Source organism: Lissotriton vulgaris, chromosome 8, assembly GCF_964263255.1.
Source record: "Lissotriton vulgaris chromosome 8, aLisVul1.2, whole genome shotgun sequence".
NCBI lineage: Eukaryota > Metazoa > Chordata > Amphibia > Caudata > Salamandridae > Lissotriton > Lissotriton vulgaris.
The window spans coordinates 636,166,054-636,182,942 of NC_141696.1; the positions used below are offsets into that span (position 1 = coordinate 636,166,054).

General features: G+C 48.8%; 1 protein-coding gene across 1 annotated transcript in view; it reads left to right on the forward strand.

Moving 5' to 3' along the window:
- Positions 1 to 16,889, forward strand: part of POLA1 (DNA polymerase alpha 1, catalytic subunit) — a 2,033,948-nt gene that overhangs the window by 1,415,311 nt on the left and 601,748 nt on the right. The window contains exon 31 of the mRNA XM_086934515.1: positions 10,904 to 11,035. Coding sequence (XP_086790641.1) covers positions 10,904 to 11,035 — 132 coding nt within the window. The remainder of the gene's footprint in view (positions 1 to 10,903; positions 11,036 to 16,889) is intronic.

Consider the following 16,889-nt stretch of genomic DNA (forward strand, 5'->3'; position numbering starts at 1 on the left):
GCAATAAATCTTGCAGGATTCTCTGCCTTATATTACTAAACCTATATAGCACACAGGTATAGTAGGTTGCCTGGTTGATGTCTGCAGCTTTTAAGCCATCTTTGTTTTGTAAACAATATATAGCCGTATGGCTGGTTTAATCTTCTTTTCAGTCCTCTGACTGTGTTTTGCCCAAGAGGATCCCCTTATTAGAGGTTGACACTTACCCTGGGTGGGATATATCCTGGTACTGGTCGACTGACTTTGGCTTACTACGCTGCTATGGAGTATTCCTCGCGGACATCCTTCGGGGAGTTCCTCTCTCTTTTCCCCTGCGATCCTACTGTTAGCATCACTCTATCGCACTTCAGGTGCCTGTGGTCCCGCTTGTCTGTAGTGCTTCTAACCCTGCTTTTACGGCTCACACCTTCTCTGCTGCTGTGCGGCAATGCTTAGTACAGACCTGGGCACCCAGCCCTTATTTGGCTAGTCCTCCAAGGTAGTAGATTAGCATTTATATCCCTGCTGTATGTGACATATTTTTCAAACCACTTCTCCTACAGCAATTTTTACCACAGGATCCGGGGCACTTACATTGTTCCTGACTGTTTCCACTGTCGTGCCTGGTTCTCTCCCACCTGGCTTGCAGGGAACCGTGGTTCCTCCCGGGCAAGGAGAAGATGTTGCTCATTACCTTATCCACTTTCTTTCTTTCTCTTCTGTATCTGCTCTGTTTTGCATAGAGGATGCATGCGAGCTCATTTCTTCCTGCGGTGTCCATGGTCACTTACCCGGTCTGCCTGTGCCACCACCTCTATGTGGTGCCCAGCTGCATGGTGCCCATTTTGGGCCATTGCCCTCTTAATGTCATGCGCATCTGAGCTGCTCACGCTGCCCTGCAGGAAGTCTTTCCTTTCTTCGTGTGGTGCCAACGTCCACACGGTATGCTTGGATATCTTCCAGTGTTGCTCCTACTTTGACGCTAGGCTGTGTGCCATAGGCCCTTTCGCCGGTTGTAACAGACCGCCTATGTCTTGGCGTGTCTTCTATTTTGCTACTGGCCTTCTGGCCATGGTTTGGTCGCCTGCCAATGTTGTCACATGTGTCTAGCTGATGCAGCTTGAACAGTGCTTCTTCCGCTATTCTACATACTGGGCCGGTATGCCTGATCTGTCATACCAGTTGCCATCTCTCTGGGTTTTGCTTACAAGTGACATATTGCATTTGGTGGATCTCTCAAACCCTAGGTCCAGTTCCACTTCTAGCGCTGTCATGTGATTCCTTTTAACTTCAGCATATCTAGTATGATTTTTCTTGTTCCATACCAGCACTTGCTGGGCAGGAGTCAGCCTCTTGCCTCCGTTGCCCCATGTATCTTTGCAAGTGCAGGTTCAACAGTGTTTTTTCCACTCTTTCGGTAATCGCTTTTTGTTTTCTGTCGACACATTGGGTCTTGCGGATTCCTCAGGCCCTAGGCTTGGTTCATCTTCTCCTTTGGAAGTTGTGGGCTCTTGCTCCAGCATGGGCATTCTGGCCCTGGGCTTTCCATCTCTCAACCTGATATACACAAAAGGGGTTTTCAGTGCTATTCTTGTCAGCTTGTGCTACCTTTGCCTTCTATTGTTCTCCGCTCTCTTCAGAGCTTCATGGTCTAGGAGTTAGCTGCGCTGACATTACCTCCGGACACTGAGGTAGCACCTGCTCAACCGCATCCCATACAGAATGGGAATAGCGGCCCAAGAGACAGGCAGTGTTCACAGATTGTGGTCCAGAACTTGCGGAAGAATACATCTTCTTCCCAAACTGCTCCAATTTCTTGGATTCCTTGTCTGGTGGAGCAGAAGGAATCGCACTCTGGGACGTCGAGGCCTGAACTACCAAACTCAGGTGTAGGGTGCTGGGTGAGGAAGGCAGGGTCGCCCAGGGCCTGGCGATGGCTTCGGCCCACACCCAATTCCACAGGGGCCCCTGTGTTGGGCCGGGACCAAGTGCCCAGAAGCACATCAGTAAGTGCATCATAACACAGCAACAGCGGTTCTGTAGAAGAAGCTGGCCGATGCACTTCAGTCAGTAGGTTGGTCCCGACAGCCACTGAAGGGAGCTCAAGGTTAAGAGCCTCGGCCGCCCCACGAAGCACAGTGGAAAAAGTACCACTCTCCTCCATAGTAGCTGAAGAGGATGGTGAACCAGGTGCTGGAGTGTAATCCGGGCCAACGGCCTCCGCATCCTCATCCAAGTTGGGGACAGTCTCGCACTGTGCTGCAAGAGGGTTTTCAACCCCCTCCCAGTCCTCCACAAGTGGATGAAGGCGTGGGTGAATAAATGGGTAAAAGTCCCCCCCATCGGCGTCGGGAGACATCCCCCCGGCACCGTGCCAATGTTGGAAAAGAAGTCTACGCCGGCGATGCCGGTGGGGGCCGTACGGGGAACACCGGCAAGAACAGGGAGCCACGGCTGGAGCCATGGAGGCCTCTGGGCGTCGATGACGTCTGAGCCGGCGACGTCTAGGAACGCGGAACAGTGGGGCCCATGGGCCCGAAGGCGTTACGATGGGGCCGCGTGGGCCGAGGAACTCTTGCAATTCGTCCGGAGTCGCCAATGGACCCAAAAAAGGTGGGTAAAGCAACGGTAACTGCACAGGCTCCGTTAGGGCGGTGCCACCTGCCCCCTCCGCCGTGTCAAGCGACCGGCAAGGAGAGGACGAAGAGCGGCGACGCTTCAACTTTTTGCGCTTCGCCTTACCTGACTGAGTGCGAAGACTTCGAATGATGATGCTTGGTCAGCGACTGAGCCCTCGACCTCCCACAGGACCAGGGCCTGAAACAACGTGGGGCAGACTCCCGGGCCTCCAGCCACTTTTGGGACTGCTCCCGCAAAGTTTTCGGGGCCATGGCCCGGGAGCAGGAGCACAACTAGGCGTTGTGGTCATGCCCCAGGCAGAAGAACACTCACTGTGCGGGTCCGTCAGCGACATCGTGCGCGGACAGACCTCACAAAACTTGAAACCGGGCATCCCTATGCACCAGGGGTACAGTGTACTCACAAACAGAAAAAACAATTACTTAGTCAACAAGTGACTGGGTACTGCTCTATCCAGATCTGCGATTGCTGGTGCAGAAAAAGAAAGAACTGACGTCAGCGCACGCAGGCGCGTCTAACTAGCTCCAGTGATGTCATCTCAGCGAATAAGACGCCAACGACGCAAGCGGAGCCGTACGACGATGCCTGTCGATGCGCAGGGTTACTGCTGACAAAAGCTTTCCGGATCCAGTCTGATGCCTGGGGATATTCTATGGTAAGGAATCTATCACTAACATGTCTCTTTCCAATGTGGAATCCGCCTTATCACCAAAAAGGCGAGTGCCTTCTAAGGGCATGTCCATCAAAGTATTCTGGACATCTGCAGAAAAAAAAGTCGTCCTCTACCAAGCATGACAGCGTAGCGCCACCGTTGTGGAAATTGCCCTACCCAGCGAATCAGCGGTGTCACAACATATAGTGAACTTGGCCGCATCTCTCCCCTACATAAGTGGGCGCAGCATCAGGGAAACCTGTCCGATTACGTCCAGATCTACAAGAGCACTGCACAACAATTGCAGTGGTGGCTCACGAATCAGCATTGGGTCAGTGGCAGATCCCTCTCCCTTCCCCAAACGGAGCACACAGTGGTGACGGATGCGTCCCTCCAGGGATGGGGCGGCCACATGGGAGAGGCGGAGATCAGAGGCCTCTGGTCTCTGGCGGAGTCCCGGCTCCATATCAACTTTCTGGAGCTTCGGGTGATCCTTCTTGCACTGAAAGCATTCCTCCCCTCTGTCAGGGGGAAGGTAGTGCAGGTGTTCACGGACAACACCACCGCCATGTGGTATTGCAACAAACAGGGCGGGTGGGGTCGTGGACCCTATGACAGGAGGCTCTGCGCCTCTGGACATGGCTGGAACGTCACAGCGTTTCTTTGACGGTTCAAAACCTGGCAGGTTCTTTGAACGCCAGGGCCCACAAACTCAGCCGCCGGTGTCTGATGGATCACGAATGGCGTCTTCCCTTGGAGGTGGCGCAAGGTCTTTTTCAACAGTGGGGAGAGCCTTGGTTAGATCTATTCGCCACAGAAGAGAACGCGCAATGTCCGCAGTTCTGCATGTTGGAATTTCCAAGGCGGCAATCGCTCGGCGGCGCTTTTCGTCACAAGTGGAGCTGCGGTCTGTTGTACGCCTTTTTGCCTATACCTCTTCTATACAGAGTGCTGAAGAAAATCAGGCACGACCGGTCCCAAGTCATCCTTGTTGCTCCGCACTAGGCTTGGGGAGTTTGGTATCCCAAGCTGTTGAGAATGGCCATTGGTTCTCCGATCAGGCTGCCCCTTCGGAAGGATCTTCTATGGCAGCAGCTGGGGGGAGGGTTCTCCACCTTAACCTGTCAACATTCTGCCTTCATGTGTGGAGATTGAGCGTTGACAGTAGACAGCTTTCGACCTTTTGCCCAAAGTCTACAATCTTATCTTGGCAGCCCGATGTCCCTCAAACCAAAACGGTATTCCCAGACTGTTGGAATACATTTGTGGCACAGTATGCTGAGAAACAGATTGGCCCCTTGTTTGCTCCCCTTTCCCAGGTTCTTTTCTTTATCCTTGCTCTAGCCCAGCAGGGCATTGGGCACCGTGAAGGGTTATTTATCTGCATTTCTGCTGCTGCCAGATCAACCCTCTCTCCAAGTCCTCTATCACCCCCATATCAAACCCTCACCCACACTTTTTGTCAGACTACTGATGCATTTTGACTTGATGTGCCCTTCTGTCCCTGCCAATCTGGTTCCCAGGGCCTGTGTTCTTTCATCAAAACTGTACCTTGTACCCCCAATTGGCACCTCTCTGGCCACATGTCATCCCTTGTAAAAGGTACCATGGGTACCGAGGGCACTGTTGCCAGGGATGGCCACTTGTTGTGCCACCTTTAGATGCCCAGTACCTTTATACACACACACTGCCATTGCAGGCTGCTTGCTTGTTTTGGTGCAAACCAAAGTGAAGCTTTTGTTAGTAGGTTCTTCAGAGATTATTTGGTGGAGAATCAGAGGGAAATGGTGAAATTGTGCATGGCCAGCAAATAATAGTGACCTTTTAGGCCTATGTTTCACTGATATTGCAGGCTCTTTCGTCCAGCCAAGAATCTGTCAGTGGTCCATAAGTAACCTTTCCATTTCAGCTGTACTGAACATGGCTTAACCCTGCTGTTCATTGCTAAGATATTGAATACTATGTGTTCGAGGCATATGGGCTGCAGATGGTAAATTATGAATAGATCACCATCTGGTGTTGGGCTCGGATGATTGCACTTGTTTTTCTCTTGGAGAGTCTTCTGTAGATTGGTGACTCCTCCTTTGGTGACTAGTGCGCATGGGCATCGGCTCCATCCTTAGATTGTCTTTTTCCGCCATCGGGTTCGGATGAGGATCGAAGCGCTCCAGATCGACTTCGGGAAGAAGTGATATTTCGACGCGTATTCCCTTTCCAATTCGACGGTATTGTTATCGAACGCGATTTCATTTCCATTCCGACGCGTTTCGACTCCAACATCAAAGAAAAACTTTGGTCTACGTGGACGAACGAGAGGCCTTTCTCGACGTGGTCAAGTCCGGAGTCCATGGAAAGGACTCCATTTAAGAAATGTCCAACGTGTGGTGCTAAGTTCCCACACAAGGACCTACACGAGGTGTGCAACCTCTGCCTGTCTCCTGAACACGAATCCAGGGACTGCGAAGCCTGCGCAGCATTCTCCTCCAAGTCTACAATTAGAAACCGTCGAGCTCGAAGACACGAGGTTTCGAGAATGCAGTCGGAGGCGATCCCGGAGCTGTTCGAAGACCAGCACCTCGAAGAAGAAGAGGATCATGAAGAACAGTCGGGGTCGGAAGTGGACGAGTCGGATGTCGAGGAATTTGACGTTCAACAAACTGTGAGTGATGACGTCCCCTTACCAAAGAACCGACCCCGTGCGGTAACGACCCCGCCTTCGAGCCCGGTCAAACCGCTGAAAAAAGTTTCCGACGCCCCGCCTTCGGGCCCGGCAACGAAACCGAAACAGAAACCGAAACTCTCGGTCTCCCACCATGTCTGATCCGAGAAACGGTTGACATCGACTTCGACACCGAAGCTTCATGCAAGGGAAAGCTCGGCCTCAAAACATTCCATGTCAAAACCGAAACATGCTTCGACGTCAAAGACTCACTCGACACCGAAAAAATCGGAATCGAGCACATCCTCTGTGCCGAAAACACCGAACATTGACGATCGGAAGCAAAGGCACCTTTCGGAACCAAAAACTTCGGTACCGACACAGGAGCAGCAAACAGATCCAAAACAAAAGACTTTGTTTATTGATCCACAAACTGGCAAAGTAGTGACAAAATCACCGAAAAAGAGGAAGAATTACCTGCTAGATGACAAAGCTCTTCATACTAAGAAGAGAACAATGGGGACAAATAAAACTCCTCCTCCTCGGCCTAGAGTCACACCCTCTTCTCCTATTCCTCACACTATGCCAACTATTCCTCCACCTTCTACACCAAGACCATCTACACCTCAAACAGATGTAGACAGTGATACAGGGGAGGGAGAACCTCATGGGGATGATGACACTATCAAGGGACAGATACCTCTGGACTCGCTTATAGTTACAAAACGCTCGCAAAAGAGCGAACTCATTATCTACGGGAGAAGCCCCTCCACCTGATAAGGAGTCAAAGTTAATTGATGCGTCAGGCAAAAGAGTAGCATCACAAGCGGCAAACAGCTGGCGCATAGCCAATACACAAGCGTTACTTGCACGCTATGATAGGGCGCATTATGATGAGTTAGAAAAGCTCATCACACATCTTCCTAAGGAACATCAGAAAAGAGCAGATCAGCTTATACAGGAAGGAAAGATAATAACTAACACTTCCATTAAGTGCGCCTTTGACGCGGCAGACACTGCAGCAAGATCCATCAACACCAGTATCATGATAAGAAGACATGCATGGCTTAGGGTCTCAGGGTTCAAACAAGAATTACTAACATCTTTATTGAACCAACCTTTTGATCAAAAGACACTTTTCGGCTCAGGTACAGATGAGACTTTAGAAAAGATGAAAAAGGACCCAAACGGCTAAATCAATGGCAGCATTACAACAGCCAACACAAAGAGGTTCCTTTCGTAGATCCACCTATAGAGGGGGCTCAAAAGGTACAGGAACATGTCAGCAATCTACCTCTTTCACACCAACATCACCCAGAGGTAATTCAAGAGGCAGTTACAGAGGTAACAACAAGGGTAGAGGTCGTGGAAATAATAACCGCAACTCCCCAAACCCTAAACAGTGACTTAATACAACTTCCCCCAGACCACATAACACCGGTCGGGGGACGTCTATCACAGTTCCTACCTGTCTGGGAAAACATCACATCAGACAAGTGGGTGAGACAAATTATCCAACATGGTTATTGCCTAGAACTCACAGCTACCCCACCAAACATCCCCCCCAGACAGCGTCCAATGAGTCAAGACCATCTGACATTGTTAAAACAGGAAGTACTATCACTGTTACAAAAGCATGCCATAGAAAAGGTTCCAAAACATCAACAAGGGACAGGAGTATACTCTCTATACTTCCTAATCCCCAAAAAAGACGGGTCTCTAAGGCCAATCTTAGACCTCAGACCTCTCAATGCATACATAAACTCGGAACATTTCCACATGGTCACGCTCCAAAAAGTACTTCCTTTACTGAAGAAAGGGGACTTTCTTTCTACACTGGATCTAAAAGACGCTTACTTTCACATCCCAATTCACAAAGCCCACAGGAAATACCTAAGGTTTGTAGTGGAAGGACAACATTATCAGTTCAAAGTCCTTCCGTTTGGGGTCACAACGGTACCAAGGGTGTTCACAAAATGCCTAGCAGTGGTTGCAGCACACCTAAGAAGACAACAAATACATGTCTTCCCTTACTTGGACAATTGGCTAATAAAGGCCAAGTCACAAGAAGAATGTCTTCACAACACACAGAAGACCATTCAATTGCTGCACCACCTAGGGTTTACGGTGAACTACAAAAAATCCCACCTACAACCAAACAAGATTCAACAATACCTAGGGGCTACTATAGACACAGAAAGAGCCAAAGCATACCCCAATCCAATCAGGATACAGGCAATGGTCCCGCTGATACAAAGATTTCAACCACAACACTCACTACCAGCACAAGTGTTTATGCAGCTGTTAGGCATGATGTCCTCCTGCATACTGCTAATACCATATGCCAGACTACAAATGCGTCCACTACAGGAGTGTCTAGCGACACAGTGGAATCAGGCTCAAGGTCAGATTACAGATCTGGTGTTGGTAGACACCGTACGCATCGCTCTCTGAAGTGGTGGAACACAACAAACATTTCCAAGGGACGGTCGTTCCTAGAACCGATTCCACAAGTGATACTGACAGCGGACGCATCGCTCACCGGATGGGGAGCACATATGGACAAATACACAGTACAGGGAAAATGGAGTGTGCAGCAAAAGAGACTGCACATCAATTACTTGGAGCTACTAGCAGTATTTCTAGCATTAAAAGGTTTCCAAATGCAAATAACCAACAAGGCAGTCCTGATCAGAACAGACAACCTGACTGCAATGTATTATATTCAAAAACAGGGGAGGACACACTCTCTCCAACTATCCAGACTAGCACAGGACATTTTGGAGATGGGCCATTCCTCAAAAGATCTATCTGTTAGCAGAACACCTACCAGGAGTTCAAAATCAGATAGCAGACATCCTAAGCAGAGAGTCAGAACAAGTACACGAATGGGAGCTGCACGACCAGATACTGCAGCCATTCTTCCAAAGATGGGGGCAACCAGAGATAGATCTGTTTGCCACTCATCAGAACGCAAAATGCCAAAACTCCGCATCCAGGTACCCACACCACCGTTCCCAGGGCAATGCACTATGGATAAATTGGTCCAACAAATTTGCTTACGCTTTCCTCCTCTCCCACTAATTCCATTAGTGGTTCGGAAACTGCAACAGCATTCAATGACAATGATACTAATAGCACCCACGTGGGCAAGACAGCCGTGGTTCACCACGCTACTGCAACTCTCACAGGTGCCACATCAAAAGCTAAAATTATTACCCATGCACCTTACACAGAGTCATGGAGAAATAATGCACCCAGATCCCAAACAATTGAACCTAGCGATCTGGCTCCTGAGGTCATAGAGTTTGGATATTTAGATTTACCACCAGAATGTATGGAAATCATTAAACAAGCAAGACGTCCTACCACCAGAGCATGCTATGCAGCAAAATGGAACAGGTTTGCTGTATACTGTAACAGTAATCACATCAACCCTCTGGACGCATCCACTAAACAGATTATTTGCTATTTACTACACTTGCAGCAATGTAACTTAGCATATACCTCTATCAGAGTTCATCTCACAGCTATAGTGGCGTATCTACAAAACAGACAACATCTTTCCCTGTTTAAAGTACCAGCAATTAAAGCTTTCATGGAAGGACACAGAAGAGTCATTCCACCAAGACTGCCACCTTCCCCAGTCTGGAATCTCAACATAGTACTTACCAGACTAATGGGACCACCCTTTGAACCTATGCATAGGTGTGAAATACAATTCCTCACATGGAAGGTGGCCTTCCTCATAGCCATCACTTCACTCAGAAGAGTAAGTGAATTGCAAGTGTTTACAATTCAAGAACCATTCATGCAGTTACACCAAAACAAAGTGGTTCTTAGAACAAACCCAAAATTCTTGCCTAAAGTATTTTCAGCATTCCACATCAATCAGTCAGTGGAACTACCGGTCTTCTTTCCAAAACCACAGACGGTAGCAGAAAGAGCCCTACATACATTGGATGTCAGAAGGGCAATATTGTACTATATAGAAAGAACACAAACTTTCAGAAAGACAAAACAGCTATTTGTGGCGTTTTCTCCTACACATAAGGGCAATCCCATCTCTAAAGCAGGCATTGCCAGATGGAATGTAAAATGTATACAAATATGCTACTTAAAAGCAAAGAGGACATTAGTTGTTCCTCCTAGAGCTCACTCTACACGTAAACTAGGAGCATCTATGGCATTCTTGGGAAACATTCCACTAGATGACATATGCAAAGCAGCTACCTGGGTTACACCGCATACCTTCACAAAGCACTATTGTGTAGATGTGCACACAACACAACAAGCTAGAGTGGGACAAGCTGTATTAAGAACTTTATTTCAGACTGTTGCAACAGACACTGGTGACCACCGCTAGGGAGAGAACTGCTGTATAGTCTATTCATAATGTACCATCTGCAGCCCATATGCCTCGAACGGAATATGCTACTTACCAGTATGCATCTGTTCTTGGCATAGAGGGCTGCAGAGTGGTACATGCCCTCCCAGCCTCCCCGGAAACCTGTGTCTGTTCCAACACTATCTTATTTAGATACACTTACATGGGCATTTCTATCTGTATTCTATCATACTACTCCATCTAACCCTACTATGGCAAAACAATCTAAGGATGGAGCCGATGCCCATGCGCACTAGCCACCAAAGGAGGAGTCACCAATCTACAAAAGACTCTCCAAGAGAAAAACAAGTGCAATCATCCGAGCCCAACACCAGATGGCGATCTATTCATAATGTACCACTCTGCAGCCCTCTATGCCAAGAACAGATGCATACTGGTAAGTAGCATATTCCTTACTTAAAATGGTTGTCACTGAAGGTGCAATAGTAACATATAGAACCTACTCACCTTGATGTTAATGTTTTCCCTATGTCTCCTTTGCTTCATACATTTGAAATGTACTGTGGGTATATGTAGAAATGTGGGCCATTCAAACTCAACAGAGTCATCTTCTTTCCTTTAACAGGCATTGACCAAGGATCCTCAGGATTATCCTGACAAAAAAAGCCTCCCACATGTACATGTTGCACTCTGGATTAACTCTCAAGGAGGACGAAAAATGAAAGCTGGAGACACTGTATCTTATGTCATTTGTCAGGTACAATGATCGTAAAGAAGTGTCAAAGATAATAGAAATATAACGGGAAATAAGAATTAATCTGACCAGTTTCACCAGTTGCCTAAAGGTTCTTAAAAGATGAGAGCCCCAGCGCATAATACAACTTTGCACTGATACTTAGGCTTTTAAACTGCGAAATAGCAAACCATCATGCTTTCCATTTTCCATACTTGTGCAGTTGTACCCTTAATGAAGTTAAGCAAGCTGTAGCTGGTGCTATCTGTAATATGAGGAGTATAACATCTTTTGTATAGGATATTTTATCAGTTTAAGATTAAAAGTAGGGTATTTCATCGTTGCTCATGGGAGAACCATATTGATGCACTGCAAACCTATCTATAATCTTCAGGGAAAATCTTGCTGGTCTCCATATTATTAACATGACCACATGGGTTTAAGTTAACTGGTTTTAGTTGTTGAGAGAATTAATTGTTTTTTAAAAGTAGTGCAGCCACCTCTTTTTTTGGGTGTCCAGTGGCTGCCATTCCATCACTACAGATGAAGCACTTCAAGTAGGATCAGATTAGAAGCTTGTGAAGCAAAAGTTGTATGCGGAACCAAAGCTGAATGGAGGGCATATGAACGTGTTGATGGTGTTTCCTGCAGTGTAATATCTGGGCCAGCCAGATGATCTTGACTCCTATTGCTGTGACTTAAATGACAGGGATACGTTTGGGGAGGTAACCACTGTATTATTAATGGGCCCATATACATTTCTACCCATAGGAAAATACAGAAACAGTATCCATTTCTACTGTGGAGGTCAAAGTAGAAAGGGGGTTTTGACTGTGGATGAACCAACTAGCACTGTTTTGTTGCCATCAGGATCTGTTGAAGGCTTACCCCCCCCTACTTATCCATGCTGTTTCTCTCTCTCTGTGCAGCACTGACTGCCACATTCCATCTCATCTGTAAACCTCCTAGATAAAACAAGGACTTCACTGATGAATCCTCAGATCTCACCACCTTAGCCATCCGACAGACCCACAACATCCTCTTGGGTGACTGCAAGCTCAAAAAAACCAAGACATCCTCTTCAACCTCATCGATACAACAGAACATGGTACAGCAACGTGAAAACACATGTCACGCACCTAACACACTCTAAAGGCCACATCTTCAATCTTACCTTCTCAACATCACTTACAATCCAGAGCAGACCACCAGACCTTCATACTGGAATGACCGCTCTACCATCCATATCTCCCAGTTCTGCTTACTATCAATGAACCAAGGTCAACAAAAGAGAAGTCCAAACCTTCAGATACTTCAAAGATATTTTCCATAGACCACCTAATGCTGGAATTTCTCTCTCTCCATCAGCTTCACATCTGATGCAAACATGCTTCTGACCAACTTAAACAATATTTTGGAAAGCTTTGTGCCAATTACAACACGCAAGTACAAGCCGAAGCCTTCATCACCCTGGTATTCTATAGATCTTGCTGACAATTAAGCGATCTATTTGCAAACATACCTGAAAATTGAAGAAAAAGAGAACTTCTAATGACCTTTTGATACTGAAGGCTCTCCACGTAACATGCATACAGCTCATTACATTAGCCAAAGCTAAGTACTACACAATTGCCATCAATGAAGACACTAGCAGAAAGAGAACACTGTTCAGGACAATTGAGCAGTGCATCAATCCCCACCAGACCCTCCTATTTGTCGCTCCACAGAAAAGTGCAATGCCATCAACCATTTCTTCAGTGAAAAAATGCATGTCTGACCGCACCTCGATCATTTCAACCCTTTAGCTCACACATACAGCACTTCCTGTAGAATTTGCAATGGCCAGCCTTCATAGCCCTGTTTCCACCAAATTATTTTGACATATTCAAGTCCTTTAATACGGCCACTTATGAAGATGTCTTACCATCGTCCTTAATTAAAGCTTTCTAAGGGGATGTTCTTGTACCTGCTGCATACCATTGTCAGTTCCTCCCTCAATGAATGTATTGTCCCAGAAGCTCTCAAGACTAGCCATATCCCACAACTCTTAAAGAAAAACACACTAGACTCTGATAACCTTGCCAACTATAGTCCCGTCACTCACATACCATCGCCAAGATAATTGGAACTCTCCAAGATCACATCACTGCTAACCATCACCTGTGCGACTACCAGACTGTCATCAGGCCACACTGCAGCATGAAGATGACTAACTAACCCTTTGTATACTATGTCTTCTTGACCGATGATGAAGATGACTACTTCCTCCTGATATTGATGAACTTCAAAGCGCCTTTCACACAGTCGCCCATCTCATCCTCGTATGCATCCTTGACTTGCAAATGTGATTCAACTGCAAAATATCCTCCTATTTTTCCAGCCAACACTAGTTTGTTCATATGGACACCTCCAGATTCCACCCAAAAATGTCTATTATGCAGAGTCCCCCAGGGTTCCATACTGTCTCCTATTATCCTCAACCTTTACATAGAGCCGCTTGGTGCTCTACTCGCAGATAGCAATATTAAAAAATATGTTGATGTATAACTCTGCTTGAAAGTCTCCTGTGATTCAGACATCCAACGCCTCAAACACTTCTTGTACATCATCCATACTTGGATGTTCCAACCCCTACCTGAAGCTAAATCCAAGCAAGACAAAACCCCAATATTTCTCTAAAAACAAGAAACAAGATACAGTGCAAACCTGATTTGATGACTTGAACTTTGTTGGTTTCAAACCCAAACTCTCAACAAATTCCAAATCCCACAGATTCACCCTGGATATCTCCCCTTCAGTGCGCAAATTGTCAAAAAGGAGAACAGGCTGGTACCTGTGTCTTTTCTAAAGAAAATCAAACTGTTTCTTCAAGAAAATGACGTAAGACGTGCTGTTAAAACCCTTGTACTCTTGAAACTGGATGGTAGTAATGCCCTACTTTGACCTCCCAGACTCCACACTGGCAGCCCTTGGGGGCATACCGCATGTTGCAGCACATCTCAACCAGGACCTGAAGAAATATGATCATGTTACCATCACTGTGATGTGTGATTAATACATTTTCTCCCCTTGCCAGCCCTCCCCCTCTTTAAATCGAACTGCATCATTTACAAAGCCTTCACAACCATCAATCCTGTTTATCTTGCACACAAGCTCACCATCTTTGGTGGTTCTCAGTGCACTCATTGCCAGGACACCATCAGACTCAAACCTAAGAAGTGTAGAAACGAAAAACAAGACAGCAGGCCTTTTCCTTCTATGCAACCAGGATTTGGGACAACATCCCTGTATACATCAGGAACGCCCCAACGCTGCTCCAGTTTAGGAAAGAGTTGAAGTCTGACCTCTTTAAAGAAAACGACATCAAAATGCATTGCCGTCCACAACCCAAGCTTCCTCTCCTATTACTCGCAAACTTTAAACTTGCTTTTGACCATGTATGGTGCTCCACTGCCCTTTAGCTAGGTTTGCGCTATAAAAATAACATACCTGCTGTGAAGTCTGGAGCAGCCACAGAAGGAGCGCACAAGACAACATGAGAGGTAAGTCACATTATTGAACCTCATCCAGCAACTCTGTCTTTTTTGCAATCCTCAGCCAAGAGAATCCCATATTCCAAAAATGATATCTGAAAGAAACAGGTTAGTGTTAGATTCCTTACCTCCGCGTCCGTCATCGGCGTCGTGATCGCCGGGATGAAGTCGTCTGAGTACTTAGACGCTGCCCTCACGCGCTGACGTCAGTTCTTCTTTTTTCCGCGCCATCTGGCGCAGATCCGGGAAGAGCAGTACTGTTAGTCTTTTTTTGACTAACTTTTTGATCTGTTTTTGAACTCTTTTTCGAGTCGACTTCGACTCCTGGTGCTGTAGGGATGCCTTGCTTAAAGCGTGCAACGCCTGTCATCGCCAGATGTCGGTGACCGACCCCCACAGTCGGTGCCTCTACTGCCTCTGGGCCGACCACGACAACCAGTTGTGCCCCAACTGCCGGGCCTTGACTTCGAAAGCTAGGCGGGAGCTGTCTCGCAAGCTTCTCGAGATCCGGAAGTTGGCTCCGCACCGCTCGAGGTCCCGGTCGAGGAGGAAGTCGAGGGACCGGTCGCGGAGCCGCAGTCGTCACTCGACGAGTCATCGTCATCACTCGTTGGGCTCCAAGTCCTCCGGTAAGTCGAAGCACTCAAGGAAGTCGAAGAGGCGACATCGCTCTTCAGACTCTGCTCGCGTGACGTGGCCAAGGGTTCGGGCGACACCGCCCACACCGCTCCGTCGGAGCCGCAAGCGCCGCCTCCCGGCCCATACCCTGCGGTCCCTGGCCTGCGAGTGACGCCGGAGGAGATTCGTGACTTCCTCATTGCCATGAGGACTCACTTCACTCCGTCGAGGGTTACCGGCTCGTCTTCGGGCCCCGCAGACCGGACTGGGGGCCTCGACGGGCCGGTGGCTCTGGCCCTGGGGCCATCGGGTGCTTCGGCACCGTCGGCGACTTAGGTCCCGCCGCAGTCTGCCCCCGTGGGATCCGTGCCCGGATCCCGGTCGACGCCAGTTGACCTCACGACTCCTCCGCTGGCGCTGACCCCACTGGTGTCGCTCCTGGCGCCGTCCTCGGACGACGTCTGCACCAGCTTCAGCCTCGGTCCGGCGTCAGAACGGCGCCACTCGGTGCCGTCTCCGTCGTCGATGGGTGAGGCCTTCACCTACGACCCGGCTCCCTCATTCCAGTCTGTTTACCAGGACATGGATGAAGGGGAGAACTGGGAGGGGTCTGAGGACCCTCTGGCACAGCAGTGCCAGTTGAGCCAGGACTGGGATGAGCTAGGGGAGGCCAGTGGTTTGAACACTTCGCTGACACTGGATTCATCTCTCCTCCCTCCGTGGCTACGGAGGAGGGTGCTACCTATGGTGTGGTGTTGCGAAGGGCGGCCAAGGACTTGGCTCTTGAGCTCCCTGCGGCTGCTGTGAGACCAACCTCCTCACTGAGGTGCTTCAGCCGCCTGTAAGCTCCTCTGAGCCTCTGCTGCCCTTTAATGAAGCCCTCACGGATGTTCTGATGGGAACCTGGTCCAAGACCTCCACAGTGCCCCCTGTGGATCTGAACGTGGCCAAACGCCTGGCTCCGGGTAACCCTGGCTTTCTGTCGGTGCACCCCACCCCCGAGAGCCTGGTGACCCAGGCCTCTACATTCCAGATCGTATTCCCGACCGCTGCCCCTGATCGGGGATCCAAAAGGTTTGATCTGTTTGGGAAGAAACTGTTCACCTCACTGAGTTTGGGGTTGCGGTCTATCAACACTGCTTGCCCTTTGGGCCGTTATACCCACTCTTTGTGGGACACGGTTGCGGAAGGGCTGCCCCAGTGCCCGGAGACGGCCCGGGCCCGGCTCACCCTAGCCCTTTCGGAGGGGCGGAATGCAATGCGTTATTCCATCAGGTGTGGACTGGATACCACAGACTCGCTGGGAAGGGCGATTTCCATGATGGTGGCGGTTCGCCGCCATGCCTGGCTGAGGTCCGCCAATTTCTCGGGCGATGTCCAGGCCACACTCATGGACATGCCCTTCGATGCTTTGTCGCCAAAAGGCGACGGCCAGACAGTGCACTTTAGCGTTTCAAGGACTCCAAGGCTACGGTCAAGTCCGTGGGCTTGTCGGGCCAGCGAAGGGGCGCCTTAACACGTCCTGCCAGCCACAGGCCGCAGAACCAGCCTCAACGCGGACGTGGTAACTGCCGTGGCGGGGCCGGGGGACAACGGCAAGGTCAGTCCACATCCGCTCCCGCAGCATCTGCCTCAAAGCCTTCATAGTCCGAGCTTTCAGGCCAATTCGACGCCAGTGGGGGCAGGGTCCTCCATCACCTCCTCCACTGGCGCTCCATCACATCGGA